Source organism: Apis cerana, linkage group LG11 (assembly GCF_029169275.1).
Source record: "Apis cerana isolate GH-2021 linkage group LG11, AcerK_1.0, whole genome shotgun sequence".
NCBI lineage: Eukaryota > Metazoa > Arthropoda > Insecta > Hymenoptera > Apidae > Apis > Apis cerana.
In genome coordinates this window covers 11,602,577-11,619,921 of record NC_083862.1, presented here as the reverse complement: position 1 = coordinate 11,619,921, position 17,345 = coordinate 11,602,577, and the positions used below count along the sequence as shown (strand labels likewise).

The window sequence follows — 17,345 nt, the reverse complement described above, 5'->3', positions numbered from 1 at the left end:
CCGCGGAAATGATCATTCTGATGTAATATCGGCGAGAAATCGTCGCCGGTCGATCGTAAAAGCGGATGCTCGAGACGTGAAACGACAAATGGCGATATAACGTCGCGGTATATATTCGGTTTTAAATTGGCCGTATTTGCAAGGGTTTTGCGATATTTCCATGTGTAAAATTCGTGTGCAGGTTATGTCGGCAATAAAAAAGAAAATTCCAAGTACTTTGCAGAATTTTAATTGTACTTTTGATTAAACGAAGCGACGATCGATCGATATAACGGAAAGGATTAAATGTCATTCGTATAAACTTCGAATTATCGGAGCTCGATATCAGATAAGATAAAAAAAATCCTATTTTTATGCTTTTAAATTTCGATTGCATCGTTTATCCGCGACTTTTCGTTCGATATTTCGAAAAACTTATCTTATAGTATTTCTTCACTCGCCAGAATCAAAGGATTAAAACGATGGTGTGGATGTTGAATGACCCTGAAATTGGCTTTCGAATAAGAGCAAGATGGACGATAAGGCTTTAATAATCGTATGTTTATGTTTTAAAATTTCAATTATCCGTTATTTAAGGATTACGTATTGTGCAATAATGTAGCTAACGCGGCAATATTCATGGCCACGTCGGCCGACTTCGTAACGAAGGGAACGCTGAATGGTGCTTACGGTGCACGCAATTCGATGACCCTGGTTTCGGCTCGAATTTCACGGTGGCAGTTTCGTTAAACGGTGAAAGGAACATTTCGAGGGACGATAGGAAACGATCAAACCGGTTAAAAATATGAATTCCCACACTCGGTGCTCGGATACCGTATAGAATAAACAGTTAGATGTTGTCGAGAGGGCAACCTTGCTCGAACCGGCCAGAGACGAGGTCTCGTGAGATTTTTCGAATATTGCAATTCGAGGATGCTTCCTTTTTTTTAACCAATTTCTCGCGACATTCTATAAAACGTCCTATTATTACTTTTATTTTTATTTTTAACTTTTACTTACTCGTTTATTTTTTATTCATTTGTTGCAGTTTTTCCTTTTCGTTATAATTCTTTCATGGATACATTTTATTTATTATGAAAAGGAAAAATTATCGAGGAAGACGCATGGGATGACTGTTTCCACCAGCGTAACTGGTGGTTATAAATCATTGCGAACACTTTCTATACGATCTTTTTTATTCATATATATATATTCTATCATGTACATTGCGCTGGTTACACAATAATAAAACGCGAACGTTGAAAGTAAAAGTTTCTTGAAGTTTCATTTGCGGATTTTCTTGTCACTTTCGACGAGTGATCTAACGAACTTCACCACGTCATTTTTTATTACCGGTTTCATATTCAAACACGAAAATAGAAATTTGCTCACTGCCGCTAATTGAGCATAATATTGTACACGTCACTACTCTTTTTATAGACCGTTGCTTGTACTCAAGCAACAGTCGAAGGATCATTAAAATCTAATCAAAAAGACGAAGAAGCGAAAGAGGCAATTAATTAAAAAGACATCCACATTTGCAACAGCCATTGAACTAAATCGTATAATAAAAATTATAGATATGCATAGAGAGAAAGATATACATATATGTGTGTGTGTGTGTCTAATGGAGAAACTTAATAAAAAATAAATAAATAGAAAAAGCTATTAGGAAAGCTTCAAGTACTAGAAACTACATTCTTCCAACTATACCATGCGTACGTAAAAAGGAATCTCAGTATATTCGATGAAGAGTGAAAGAATAAATAAAAGATACGAAAAATTAGAAATTTCGCTCTCTCAACAACTCGTCAAATACAAATACACGTAAATACAATATATACGTAGCTAAAAATCTCAGTTTATACTGTAGAAAAGATATTGAAAGTATTGAATACCAAGAATTTTAATTTCACTCGAATTCTTCTTTTTCTTTTCAAGCTTTTCTCGTCTACTTTTCAAGCTGAGGTACATTCGTGTCGAAAATGTCCAGGAACTGCAGGTTAATGATACTAAAAAGCAGGGCTAAGATACCATCCACGTTATCTATGTGGCCCAAGCTTCTCGATTTCTGCGTGTTATTGTTCTGGCGAACAAATGCAATTGGTCTCACGGATTTCGCAACTCGAGAACCGTGGGGGGTTTTTGTTTGTCCCGCCGTTTCTCCCGCGCGTTTTTCGCACTCGTTTTACCTTGAGCCGGGGAACGATACCAGAACGAAACCGTGGAAAAAGGATCGCGCAAAGGTCGATGTGGCAAGAGAAAGATCGATGTCGAGGATTGTTTCTGATTGAAATTCAGCTTCCAAGATTCCAAGTTTTGGAAATGTTTCTTTGTGAAACGGGGTCGGAGGAAAGAATGAGTCGAGGAGAAAAGAAGTTATCGAAAGAGAAAAGATGTCGTGGATAGAAGTCTGAAGAAATTTTGTGCAAAAGTGACGTTTATTCCAGAGTCGGTGGAGTTGGTGGAAAAAGAAAGAATTTATTAAGAGGAAAGACGAAAGAATTAGACGAAATGTGACGTTTGTTACAATTTCAATCCTTAAATGAAAGATTTTTGGGATCACGGGTGTAATATTATAGAAAATAATCGACACCGTAATTACACGTCAAATAATCAGATAAAACGAAATAGAATTTATTAGCGAATTTTGAAAGTGAAACAACGTTTCGATTCGAGTGGCGCATTATTGAACGAGGTTTCGTAATCTTGGAGGTTTAGCGAAAGCTCATCCAAAGGAAACGTTTTCTTCTCCAGAGGTAATCCGCTTTAAACCATTTTCCTCAGACTTCGAAAACAATTAATCATCCACAACATCTAATATCTGAGATCTTAATCCCGACTGATCCACCTATATCCCGATATCTAAACATCGTGACATCTAATCCTTGGAAACGAATACACCCAATAAACCTTCCATCCGGACACAAATATACGTCGATCAACTGCAAAAGCTCCATTAAGAATTTAATCCATTCGGCCCCTAACATGAACTTGCAATTAGACATTTTTATCGGCGGAACGGCAACAACAAACGAATCAACGTCGAACGAATGAAAAACGAAGAAAAATGTAATAAGAGGCAAACCAGTCGATGCACGTGCACCTGCACGCGCATAATGCACGCACCTGGTACGATTGCAAGTAAAGTTTTTAATGATTTCTTCATGGCTGCGTCGGGATTTCATCAAACAGAACCCTGATTTCTTAATAACGAAACACCGTAGAATCGGGTCGCGAGTTTTTTGAGGGAGGAGTAAAGGAGCCATTGATAGGTTTGAGAGAAACGAGAGGAATAATAAAACGAGAGGTGGCGTTCATTCATATAGAAAACGATTCTGTGATAAGATCTATGATAAAATAATCTATGATTTTTCTTGAAAAATAACTGCTTCTGCGGTGGATAATTATTTTATTCGATTCGAAATTACTTTCTCACGTTTTATTTTTCTCTTGATAAGATGTTCATTAATATAATTGAGAATTGATAATTCTAAGTAGATAATTTTTGTAGATTGGCAAAAATTTTTCTTAAAAGTTATTATCAAATTTTATAAATTACAATTGTTCTATTTTCTTTTTTTTTGTTTTTAAATTCTAAGTTTATATTTAAACAAGAAAAAATTATAAGATCGTCTGTTTGTATAACAGAAATTTATACTCTACATATATTTACATTAAATTATTACAAGGAAGAAGGTATAATTAATTTCAAACGTTTTCCTTTTAATTACATTTCTTTTTTTTAATTCGAAAAAAGTAATACTCGAGAGAATTTTCTTCGTCGAAATAATATTCTAATTAAAAATAATATCGCGAAATTAAATGAACAAAGCGTTATCGATTTTTTTCATTACATTTTTTGGAAATGAATAATTCTCGTTCAACTAGAAATCGAAGAAATCTTTTCCATTTCGGTGTCTGCCAATTAAAACCGACAGGAGAAGGAAAAACCGCGTCGAAAGTAGCCGAGCTGGCGATTTTTGCTGCGCAAAAGTAAACATGAATGTTTCACAAGAAAAGATTCGATTCACCTAGATCGTGGCAGCCTTGTTAAACGTGTTAATTATGCATAACTCGAAATTCACGACGATCGTCGACGCGTGTGTTATGTGTTACGAAATCGATTGATCGCCGATTCGCGCGAGAACCGGATCGATGATAACGATCATTGTGCGCGATATCCTCTTGCTGATTAGCGACGACGAGGTGCAAACAGCTTGCGCCTTTTTTCTTCTTTTTTTATAACACGACGATAGAGTTTCAATGACAGAGATGTCTTCGATTTGTTCGAAATTTTTTATTGACATATCTTCTGTTTTTTAAACGTATTCACGAAAATTCGATATTAGAAATGTGCATGACAGATGAGTTTAAAAATAAAAAGATCGAAGATGATTGTTACGTAATGAAGTTGTAATAAAGCGGCTTGAATAATTTGCATATGAATAAGTATTCAAAAAAAAAAAAAAATAGCAGTTTGTAAATTTTATTTCAAAATGATTGTTCGAAAATTTTAAACCATCAACAGATATCGAAATCTTTTACAGTCTACAAAAATTCTACAAAAATCAAAATCTCAAAGGCTCACTTTTTGACATTTTTTTTTTAGGACAATCTCTTTGCAACCAAAAAAATTCGCGAAACTAAAAATATTCCAAACTTTTTCTACAATTCCTTCCTTAATAATTAATCCTAATTCTCCTTTCCAAATAATCATTCATCAAAAGTTCGAGTTCGAAGAAGCAAAATCCAAAAACCAAAATCCCAGAGACTTACCTCGAAATCTTTTCGGATCGTCCTAGCTAAGCCAGATGATTCTTCGGTGTCACGGATGAAATCACCTCGAAAACCTCGAGGAAAAGAAAGAAATAAAAAATTCCAGCCAAAATGGAAATACGTCCACGAAGTGAATCCGCGATCGCGATCGATCGATCGAAGGAAAGAGGAAGCAACACTCGTCTCGACGGCGTTGCCTCGACTGATTCAAGAACCGAGCGTGAAGTGACGGTACGGGAGGCCTGGGTTTACGTTTACCTGATCGTCCACAAGCGAACGTTGGACAAGGAGGATCGTACGTTTTCCATCGGTAAAACAGAGAGGGGCGTAGGTGTTGGGACGGCGGGGAGGGCGGAGACAGGTAACAGGTGAGAGAGAGGGGAGGGAGAAGGTGGAAGAATGGGTTTTACAACGTTGCCATGTTGTCTGGCAAGCCTCGGATACGGGTTACGTGTACGACGATGAGTGGAAGCGTCGATCTCTTTGCAGGAAGCGCGAGGATGATGATGATAACGCACAGGAGCGGCGGCGAACAAAGGGGATGATGAGGTGGTTGACTGCCATCCGGCGTTGTTCAACGGCGTGGTGAACGTTTCATAAACTCCGTCCGTGCCCCTTACGGTATACTTTTTGCCCTGTCTAGACCTGCTCGGTCGGTAATGCGTGGTGGAGAAGATTTATCGCGAAAAAATGGAGGAAAACGGGTTAGGGATTTCTTGGCGCGATGTTTGTTTGCTAATTGAGGGAAGAGGATATTCTCGAGGGAGGAAACTTGATTCCGTTTCGCCCTGTCCTAATTAGCGAATTTTTATTACGAGAAGAGACGCTCTCTACAGGATTTCTACTCTCTCAGGAGTGGCAATTAAGGAACATTCCTTACGAGATTAATTTCGATCAATATGGTTAATATAGAATGGACTGTGAAAAGCTAATGTTTACAATAATATCCTATTGGCTGATTCGCGACTTTAATACGCGAAATTTATTTGTAATTTACACACGAGAAATATCTTACGTGTTTGCAGTTTTCTCGGAAATATAAAATGATTGTAAATTATTACATTAATTAACGACGACATCAACTTGGCTATCCGACTAATTTTACGATTTAAAGGTATATTTTTGTATACAGTTTCCGAGAAAGAAGCGAGAAGAGAGGTGAAAAATAAGATATGATAATGATTTTATTTTCCGTGAACGTATTTCTCTTTGAACTTTTATCCACGAGGATTTTCTATTTACGAATTCTAACGGACTAAATAAATAACGTACATATGCAGTGAAGATAATTCAACATCGTTTCACGCTAACTCTTCATTTTCACGGAAAAGTCGTCATGAATGCTAATGAGCGGCACGTCAAACAAGAATCGGTAATTCTCTTCGAAGAGAAACCGCAATTTTTTTGTTTGCTCTTTAGCAAGACAGCACGGTAAACCTTCCAAGTAGTTTTCTTCCGTGTGCGAATCATTGCAACCGATCGATTAGGATTACTCAGAATCGGCGGGCCAACAGAACGGTACTTCGTTTTCGACGAAGGAACAGGGACCTTTCTTGGGGAACTTCGCGACTGGATCTTAATCGGATATTCCGTTGATTGATAATCTAGCTGCTTTTTTTTCTTCTTCTTCTTCTAACCTTCTTCTATCCGTTAAGATAGATCTCATTCAAATGGAAATTACCTTGAGAATTTGTGAGAGAGAGGAAAGAAAAAATTGGAAAGTGGTTTATGATGAAAGAAGCGCACACCTTGGAAATATCGAGGGAAGGAGAATGGAGGATTTGGTTGATTTCATAGATAAATAATTATAAATAAAGATTAAGATCAAATGTGAAATTAAGATATTGTCTGGTCGTAAATATCTTATCGAGAGATTAGAAACTCTGTTAATTGCTGTTCGATATTGGTATTCAACAATGTTTCTTTATAAGTTGATCTATTTGGTTAATCGATATTCTCTTTCTCTCTCTCTCTCTCTCTTTCTGTGAGAAACGTTCTTTACACGTGGTTTTCCAGGTATTTCATATTCGTTTCGTTTTTATATTTATATCATAAATTATGTTCTTATCTGTATATTTTCTTGCATTACTTCGTGAAATATTCATTATGTCTGGTTTTGCAGTCATTTTCATTTCATTACACTTTAAGCTAGATTCCCATTCTTTTCTTTTTATACCTGTTTGTTCATTTTCAACTTCGATCTTACTCACTTCTTGTACACATCGAAAAGTAATATTTCCTTTTTTTCGGTTTCAAAATAATTAATAACTCCCGTATATCTATTAATAAAAAGTCGTTATTAACAATTACTCCAATCAAAGCAGAAAATTCGATCCAACGATTTAAAAGATATCACCTCGCGTCCCTCCTCCAACAAATCCAATCAAACACCGATCGCTTAAGTAAAAGGAAATAAAAATAAAACGGAACGGCATCTGGTTTTTCCACGCGCAAAAGAAAAGGAAAAGAATCATCTTCGACCGCCATTTACGAGCAGAGTGTTCCAACGAATGCGAACAAATATCGTACGCAATAAAATCAAATAAATAAATCGATCGGTGGTATAATACTTTTCTTTCCTTTTTTCTTTTCTTTTTTTTTTTCTTTTTCGAACAAGAAGAACGCATTTATGACTTAAGTGGCGGAGAATTTATTATACGTCGGGCCATGATTGTCAGCTCGGAGGAGCGAGTGGCGGGAAAAAGTTGCGGCCGCGAAGCAAAATTGGAGCAGGCTCGTTTCTTGATCGATTTCTCATGCGCCGAGCCGCCTCCCGGTTATCTCTCCTTATCTTCGAACCGGTTCGATCCACGGATCATCCTTCTATTTGCCCTGCGGCTACCTTTACGAGAGGCGACCCCTTCGATGACTCACTGTGTATATGCAGAGCCGCGATTAATAACGAGCCACTATTCGCGTGGGTCAGCGTCCACGATCCGTGAAAAAAGGAACGAGAGGAATACACGTGCAGGGAAGTTTATTCGAGATGCGTGCACTGTTGATCGTGTGCAAAGAGGATGAGGGTAAATTATATTTTGTTGTTTGTTTTGTCTTCTTTTTTTATTTTTCTTTCTTTTTTTAGGACGAAGGATTTACGTTTTTTCTCGCTTCTTAAGATGAAAACCTTACGGATCGCAGCGTGAAGCATGGCGATCTCGCGATGGTGATCGGCTGGGGATCGTATTTTTCGATCGAATAATTATTTGATCGAGAAGAATTTTGAAAAAGAAAACGTGAGATGAAGAACGTTTTGCGTTATAACGTATCCAATTGCCGACAGATTTTTACCCGATACGTTTCCTCTTGTTATTAGAAGTTATATTTTATTAATGAAAAAGCGGAATCCTTATTGATTTTTCATCGTGCAATCCAATCATTCCAGTTTCGCATCGCTCGATCCGATATAGATAATATTTAAGAAGAGAGGTTTAATTTGATGCATTTAACATAGAATTCTGTGCTATTTTAATCTTTGCTCGAGCAAGGTCGATATCGAGACGATTTAATTGCGAAATCGATGGACTCTTTGTGGACTAATTATATACTTTACCAGCTGCGTCTCGAGTTTAATTGAATGGAGGAGTTTAATGGATTGGGCGGAGTGAAACGGTGCAAACACGATTAGTTGCTTGGGTTTTGGGGTTGATTGTCAACTTTTCTGTTGAGCGTGTGTCAATGTTAATACGGGAAATTGATACAAAGTTGCGCAAATAAACGGATTAAATAAATAATAGAATGAAATGGACGATCGAGAGATCGAAATGCTGCTTGGAGATATGGATAGAAGGAATTTAAAGCCTTTTATTGTTTTGTTTACCGATAAAAAGCGCGAAAGATGATCGCAATAATTGCAGTTAACGCATCATCTTAATGTCACGAGGTTTTTTACAATACCTATAATTGCGCGATAGTTACACAACTATTGCAATTTACATAATTGTCTGCGCAATCACATGATGCACATATGTTTGGAGACAAGAAACAAATATTCGCTGCTGCGAACGTTACTTTATTTTATTTTCTTTTTCCATGAACCTTCAGAACATACACTGAAAAATCTCGATTCGTAAGGAAATAACGAATTCAACAATTCAGAAAATTCCTATTTCGCGAGGAATTATTACGTACAAATCGTATAAAATTCTATCAAAAATTACCACATATCGAATTACAATGCAACATAAATTTCCATATTAAGCTAAACTTACACCTCTACTCAATAACAAATCGACGTCCGCCCTAAATATTTAAAAAAATTGCAATTTATTTCATCACATATTTTCACGAACACCTACAAGCAATATAGAAATCCGACGAGAGATCGTTGCGCAAAATCCCTGGATGATAATAGTTTTCAAACACCGCCCACGTGCAAAATCCATCTAATCGAGGAATCGATACTTGGTTCTCCGAGGCCGATATATCGACACCGAAGATCGCGGGATTGCAACATCCGCGCCACGGTGTTTATCTTTTAATGATGGATAAAGTTATATCCGCAAAAAGAGCGGATTTCCACCGGGTTCCACGAAGATATCGTTCCACTCTGAAAAACTCGTCTCTTGTTCTATGGCGACATCCAGCTCGTAATTCAACAACCGCGGTTACCCACTAACCTTAACCGGCCGACTGCTGCGTGAAACAGCGATAATAATGGCTGGCCGATAATGGGTCACTGCCGGAGAAAGTTTTCGACTCCGTTACATACGGGGAAAGACGAGCCAGGCCGAAAACGAGGCTCCACGACGATAGCCGACGCCCATCTTCAACCGATTTCCCGATCTGGGTCAACGATCAATATCGATCTATCCGCTCTCGACGCGGGATCTATCGAGGATTCGAGTTTCACTGTACGTATACCGCGTACACACGGCGGCAAACAAAATAACACGATGCAATATTCTTGCGCCATTTCCAACTAGAATTGCGCGAAGAAATGGAAAGTATATTTGGAAGATGGATACGTGAAGATGTATTTGTACCACTTGTTTTATCGTCTACGTCGAACCAATTCCATAATATAAAGACGTTTATTTCGCGTGCACGTCAGTTGCAAAAGAAAAATGTCGAAATCGAATTATCGAAATAGAGAAATTAATACTAGTTTATAGAGAAAAGACAAAATAATGTAACTTTTGAAACTTCGTGTATTTATTCTTTCGTTCTTCCATCGCGTAATTCATTAATTAAGATTCTTGCGACGCTGTGTCTATATGCTATTCGACGATATGTGTATATATCTAGCAAGAATTATTTTATCGAAATCACGGTGTAAGGACGAATCACGCTCATTGGGTCCCGTTAGATAGTTCGCGACGTTCCACGGTAATGGAAATGCTCGATGGCCTGATCCTTGTCCTCGGTTAATTACGATTAATTGGCGACCGGTAATTACGCGAGTTCCTCGGCCGCTAAGAGATTTTCCGCGAAACGCGGCCCTTCGCGCTTCGAAGACTTCTCAACGCCGCTAATTGCGGACACCTGTTCTAATTGCCTCGAACAATCGAACGCACGGCCGAGAAATGCACGGGGAACAATTGGGATTCGACGCGATGCTCCTCCTTTCGTGTTTGCGCGATTGGAGGAAATTAATATAGCGGGTTTCCTGTTATAACAGTGGATTGGATGAATCGTGAGATGAGACTTCGTGTGAATTGGATCTGGTGATTTTAGGGGAGATTAAATTTTTGCACGTGGAACCCTCGCTTTGTGTGTAAGGAGTTTCTTTTTTGTGGTGAATTTTTTTTTTTGATGATAGTTTAGCGTTGAAGAATTTTTAGGAATTATTTTTAGGAATGAATGGCAAATGCAATGATGCGAGTTTCTGGGAAGGGGGATAAATACAGATACACAGAGATAAGATTTGTATTCGTTTAGTTTTTATCTATTTTGTGGGAATCTTTATCGCTCGATATAAATTTCCAAGATTTTACGAATGATAATTCGAGAGTGTAGATATTATTTCGTTAAAACTTCATTTTACTAATTATTAAAAATTAAAGTCATTTTCTTTAAAGGAACAGACGAGGGAAGCTCAGGATTCGTGAATAATAACAATATATATCACAATCTTGGAAAATTAAAAATGTTTATGGTAAATAATCACGAAGAGCTGAAACATTCAATTATAAAGAAAAAAAAAACAACAGCATAATTCAAAACACAAAGACCTCGAATATCCTCAAACAAACCTCTCAGGATCTTCCAACAAACTTTCCATTCATCTCACCGCACAGATTAATCTAAAGAAAGATAAGTAGAAGTTAAGAAAGGTGATGCTCGATCCATGCAATCAGTTGAACGTTGTCTACGTTCCAACACGAGGAACCTTGAAATCACTTATGACTGTGATCGCGCGCCGATTTCCCTGTAATCTTGGAATTATCGAAGGCCTGCCACGGAACAAGAATTTTCCTCTCCGTTCCACGTACTATCTCGGCCCTAGCATTGGATGGGAATGGCTTGGATTACCGCGATGGTGACGCGATAATGATGATTACCGCGCTCGTCCACCGACCACGGGGGTATTTTTCACGCCACCCCGTGAAATCGTACACCGGCGCGAGCGATTACGATATAAATCGATCTCGGCTTCATTGCCCAGGATTAATAGCGGATAACGGAATCGTGGAACAGTGTGCACGTTATCATTGCACGAGATGGGATTTAACCCTTTCGAGACTAGCAGAACAACTCGAAAGAATTTTTGGAACTCTGGTGAGGTTTGGAATTGTTGTTGCTGGAAACGAGAGATTCAATCTTGAATCTTTGAACTCTCGAAAGGGTTGACAGAATGGAATCGAAAATTAAGAAATTGTTTTATTTATGTGAGTTTAATGGTGGAAGAATCTGTTTGATAGGGAAAATGAAGAAATTTTAAGAATATTATTCGTAGAATTTTATATTTGATGATTAAAAATATGTATTTTTAGGATTCTATTTTCCAATCTGTGCTTTGTCATTTTTAAAGGAGTTGAAATAATTTTTGTTTTATTATTGATCGTAATGCAATATTGGTAATTTTTATGCGAATACGAAAGGGGATTGCGAATCGATAAAGATTGGAAAATATTTAGAAGATTGGAAATAGATAGTTCGATGTTAGAAAAGATACTTTTAGTTTATGTTTAAATTTAATAATCATTAATTAGTTTAGATTAGATCTTTATCTAATTTTAGAAAATAATTAGAGAATAACATAGCTGCACAAAAGACAAACTTCCCAAAATCCCTTTCTAATCTTTATATCAACTTCCAATAATAACCCTTTTTATATTTATTAACCTAATATGTGAAATAATTTCTCCAAGTAAACCAATTACTATCCAATTACTATTATTCAAAATAAAATCACGAATGAGAGAGATCAACAATTCGCGACAACTTGTAACTTGTCAAATCGCCAATATTATCGATAAACTATTCCACAAGAAGATATATACCGATCTAAAAAAGAAACGTGCTGCCCTCTTAAAGTGAAAACTCCCTAGAGCCCTAGAGATCCCTAGATCACAGAAAACGGAACAAACTTCTGAAAAACGAGGGAAACGAGGGGGGTGGTTCGATCGAATTCCGCGTGGACGGGAATGAAATTCAACCCTATGATATCACGACGGACGATGGGGCTAACACGAGGCTTTCGATGTTTTTCTCCCGGCGTCGCGACGCAGGAGAGCGACGGTGGTTGCGATGGTAGCGACGCCGAGATGATCGGTAATGGGAGACGCGGAGGCGGAACGGAAAGGGATCGCGATATGGAGGAGGATGAGGACGAAGGAAGGGAGGAAAGGAGCTCAGAGGGTGGAGGTGGTGGAGGTTTCGGTGGTTGGAGGTCCCACCTGCTCGGTGGGCTGACGCAACGTGTCAAATCCTGGTACTGGGGCGCCAGGCCCCTCGTAAGTTTTAATATCAAACGAACCATAAACACACAAAAGTGTCTATTTACGCACAGATATTTTTTTATCTCTTTCTTTTTTCCCCCTCGATTTTTCTCCCGTCTTTCTTACCTTCTTCCTTTTTCTTCTTTTCCTTTTATTTTAAAATTAATTTATTTTCTTCTCTCTCTCTCTCTCTCTCTCTCTCTCTCTCTCTCTTTTTCTTTCTCCTCACTGTCTCATTTAAGAGCTTCGAGTCGCTTTAAAGAATGGCGCGGAAATTCTCAACTAGTTTCCTTGAAACTGAAACGACTGTCTTAACGAATCTCAAGTGTTTTAAAAGGCGTTAAAATGTTTCGAACAACGCAAATTTGTAAATTTTTGTCTAAAATTTCGACGCCTTCGAAGCTTTTTTTTTTTTTTTTTTTTTTTTTTTGCGAGAATCGCATCTCTTTAAAATCTCTGTGCGATGTTCTTTGCGACTCGAAGTATCGCGCGAATTATTTGTAAATCGAGAAGGGATTGAAATGATCGATTGTCCATAAAAATTTTGCGATACGTGAGAAAATGGGAGTAATTTTCTTCTTTTTATTTCTTGGATTTCGCTTTTTTTAATTTATTTTTTTTTTTAAGCGATGTTTTATTGGAAACTACGTGAATAAATTGAAATGATAATTTTATATCGCGTGCGAAGGAGATTTATTTAAGTTCGAAAATGTCAAGAATCATTAGTATTCATTTAATCATTAGAGTAGCATTTCGTTGCTTCAGAGTTCATTTTAGATCAATAGCGAAATATTTTGAATATTATTCATCAGAAAATTAATAATTAATAGATAAGAGAGTAAGTTAGATGAAACGCTAATTAATTAGTAGAGATAGTAGTATTAAATAGAAATTTCCAGCATAGATAAACTTAGAACTTTCCAATTGAGAATTCCAATTGAGAATAATTTTAATTTTAAACCAAGTATAATTAAATCAATATCACCAAGTATATTTAAAAAAATAATTTAATAGAAAATTCTTTTATTTTAATAAAGAGCATATATGGAGTATAAATAAGTAAAATCATATTCGATATCCATCCAAACGTAAAAATTATATCTTAATTTCGTCATCTAATTTCGAGTCATCGAATATGATCATCCCCTTTGGCATGAAGTTCTTTCTCCCAAATTTAGCCTTTCTTTTATATTCTCCCTCTCTATATACGTTGCCTATAATATTTCTCACTACTTATCTATTTGTTACTACTTTGTTACTTCTTTCTCTTTTTCCTATTTTTCACCAAAATTTCATTATTTTCCTTTTTTCTGCTCTTAGAGAGAATTAGCGAATTTAGTCGAAATAGCGATAGGTGTGTACGTGTTTTTTCTTAGATGTCTTGCACATGCTACTTTCGATTTGTCCTTAACTTATATATTCAACGCACGACTACTGTAATATCTATGCAACGTATATATAATTATAACATTGCGTTGAACAATAACACGATATAATTATATATACAGTTTTGAACATATGTCAAAGTGTATTTTTTATATAGATGTCTTGGCATGCACGATCACTTTACTCACATCAAAATACAGTATTAGCGATAATCGAGATTACCTTCGCACATACAAAGGATAAATAAAAGATTAATTTGAGAGTAAAAAATTTCTCAACTCTCGTTATTCACAACGCAGTTGCGAAAAGTAACTCTCGAGAGCGATTCTCAAAGATTTTATTCTCAAATTTATTCACAATCCAAACGGAACGTAGAGCTACAACTATATATATATATATATATATATATATATATATATATATATATAGGTACCATTATTCGTTTCATCCCGATTCCAGTGTTAGAGACTCGTAAATTAGAAGTTAGAAACGTGGAACTCGTGATCGTAGACGGTCGATAGAATCCGCAACATAGGAAGAAAGCCTCGATCGGTAATAGAAAATAGGTAATAGAGGACGGTAAATCAATAGAGAAAGCGTAGAGAGAAGTTTTCACCGAACGTGGAACAGTCGAAGAGAACCGGAAAATCCGACGAGTTTCAACGGTTAGAGTTTCAACAAAGATGAACGTTCACGCGTCGTTTTGCTTCTTATTATTATTATAATTTTATATTTAATCATCTCTTCGAAGGAAAGGAAGAGGAAAAGTGGAAAATTCTTTTTGCCTTCTCCTTCAATTCAATAACTCCTAAATTTCCTTTTCTTAAAATTTCATTTTCTCTTTTTTATCGCACGAACAATCGCTCCAAAGATTTCTTCTATTGTCATTCGTTATTTTTCGCCAATTATTCGAGGTGTCGAAACGGGACTCGAATCCGTTGAATTTGGTCGCGGATAGGAAGAGAAATTGAAACGCACGCGCGTTCGATCACGAAACACTTTCACCGCTCGCGATTCGCGCGTTTCTCCGCGCGAGGAAGTGGCCGGCCGCGAAACCTCGGCTGCGAATTCGCTCGATTTCCATGCCCGTCGACCATGACCTAGACAGATCCGGTTGCATCTGCGTGCCGGAAATTTGACGCGCGCAGATAGATGGTCGGATTAGACGAATTCCCAAACATTTCCCGTGCATCTCTCGAAACCGAGAATTTCAGGCCGAATTCCATCGTTCGACGAACATCTTTAACATTCGTCTCGAGTTGACCCTCTGGCTCTTACTCGTCGAGTTAGGTAGCATTAACTGGTTAGGTATTCTCGAAACGACTGGAGAAAAAAAAGAAAAGAAGAGAAAAAAAATGCGGAGCTCGCTTTGGAAATCGAAACGAGGATGAAGAAGTTTCGCGCGAGAGTTTCGAAATTCGTGAAACTCGACCAGTTTGGCGAGGGAAGGCTGTTGCGATCGTCAGGCACTCCATTTCTGTCATCATCCTGCCTCGTGATATCTCTCTCTCGTCTTTTTACCCCGCACGATTGAAAATTGAAGTGAAATTTCGTTGATATCGTTCGAAGATGATCGTGCAATCGGTTTTATTTACGAAAAAGAAACAGAACGAGAATTTGATTCGATCGTAACTGCACGAAAAACACCACCACTACCACCACCACCACTCTGTCCGAGCACCACCAACACCCAACTGCTACCAGCCTATCAGCAAGCATGAAACTTAATTTTTTAATATACTCTTGTGATACCTATATCGATATATATATATATATATGAATATAAATATAAATATATTTATATTTATTCTTATATATATATTTTTTATTCATACTGTTTTTTTTATTCCTGTCACGATGTTGTGATACGATTGCATATAGGTAACCGGGAGAGATGTGCACCGTTGTGGAGAAGAGATACCCGGTAGGCGATGCAAATTGAAAAGAGAATTTGATGAAATTGTTGAGTTTGAATAGATGATATTTACCCTATGTGTAACGATATTGAAAACATATTACATCGAATTATATTTGTATAAATTCTTATTCGTGGTTGTACGAAGGTGTACATTTACACTCTTACACGAATCGTGGTCAGGAAATGTATCGAGGCGCAAAGTAACAGTCGTTATGATTACCTATAATGGTAACGTGTTTCTCGTCGAGATAATGATGAAAACTTCCCGTGTTACCAACTTTACAGACTACCAGGACTCCCTTCGACTACAGCGTGCACACGAACTTGTCAGCATCAGCCTCCTTAGCTCTTGTGTGCTGTCATCGTGCGTGTTCCAGGTGGCTTTGATGGGCTGCGTGACAGTTAACCGTGATTCAAAAAAAAAAAAAGAACGCCTTTCACTTTCTTTTACGAACGTAAATTTTTACCTGTGTTCGAGAAACACATGTAAACTATAAATAAAATTGGATCGGTTATCATTTCAGTGACAAATAATTATTCTAAAATCGTATCAAAATTATTAACGAATCAAAAAATAAACGTTGAAAGAGGGAAAAATTTGAAGAAACAGGGGAGAATGTAAATGGAATCGATAGACGGTGGCTGTCACGATGCTGCAAGGTCGACCGGAAGCGAGGCCGGGTGCTCAATTTCCGCCGAATGAAACGAAGCTGTGCCCGTTTCAGGAACTCGCGCACAAGCTCTCGCGGAGCTTCGACATGCAGGAGGCTCAGCTCCTCGAGGAGGGTGGTTCTGGTGCCGCTACAGCGGGTGCTGGGGGTGCGGGTGGTCCGCCACGAAGGCATCACAGCGCTCAGAGACTGGCCAGGAGCGAAATATCTGAAAGAAGGGAAGAGGACGGAGCTTTGGTGGTACCCGATCACCAGGGCAACCTGAGGATCACCGTGAAGAAGACCAAGTCGATTTTGGGCATTGCCATCGAGGGCGGCGCCAATACCAAACATCCACTGCCCAGGATCATCAATATACACGTAAGAAATATTATTCGTTCTTGCTTCCCTCTTTTTTGAAAATTCAAATTTCAAACATAGAACGTAAAAAGTGATTCTTAATATGATATAAAATTTTTACAATAAAAAATTGCAATCCAAGATCAATTGCGAATCAAAAGGAATCTTGAATAAATGAAAATGTCGATCGATATTTATAGTCTGTTTATCCGAGCAAGAAATCATTAGAAATTATCGGGAAGCTTCAATTAATCAATCGACGTATTGACAGGATAATGGGGCAGCTTACGAGGCCGGTGGCCTCGAGGTCGGTCAACTGATCCTAGAAGTCGATGGACACAAAGTGGAAGGTAATTACCTTGGATCAAACTGCGTCGATCCAATCGTATAAAA

The 17,345-nt window shown here is 37.6% G+C and overlaps 1 protein-coding gene and 1 long non-coding RNA gene across 14 annotated transcripts in view; one reads left to right on the top strand and one right to left on the bottom strand.

Moving 5' to 3' along the window:
• LOC107995075 (uncharacterized) overlaps positions 1-5,037 on the bottom strand; it is a 42,262-nt gene extending 37,225 nt beyond the window's left edge. For 3 of the 4 annotated variants that reach the window (XR_009831919.1, XR_009831918.1, XR_001765468.3), the window contains exon 1: positions 4,759-5,019. This is a non-coding gene — a long non-coding RNA (uncharacterized LOC107995075). Of the gene's footprint in view, positions 1-4,758 lie in introns of all 4 variants that reach the window. The other variant, XR_009831917.1, reaches the window with a different exon arrangement.
• The window catches only part of LOC107995072 (whirlin), a 96,444-nt gene that overhangs the window by 70,823 nt on the left and 8,276 nt on the right, over positions 1-17,345 (top strand). For 6 of the 10 annotated variants that reach the window (XM_062081888.1, XM_062081891.1, XM_028665393.2 and 3 more), the window contains 3 exons: positions 12,429-12,653; positions 16,668-16,973; positions 17,224-17,302. In XM_062081888.1, coding sequence (XP_061937872.1) covers positions 12,429-12,653; positions 16,668-16,973; positions 17,224-17,302 — 610 coding nt within the window. Of the gene's footprint in view, positions 1-1,027; positions 4,709-12,428; positions 12,654-16,667; positions 16,974-17,223; positions 17,303-17,345 lie in introns of those variants that run through there. The other 4 variants (XM_062081894.1, XM_062081892.1, XM_062081889.1 and 1 more) reach the window with 2 other exon arrangements.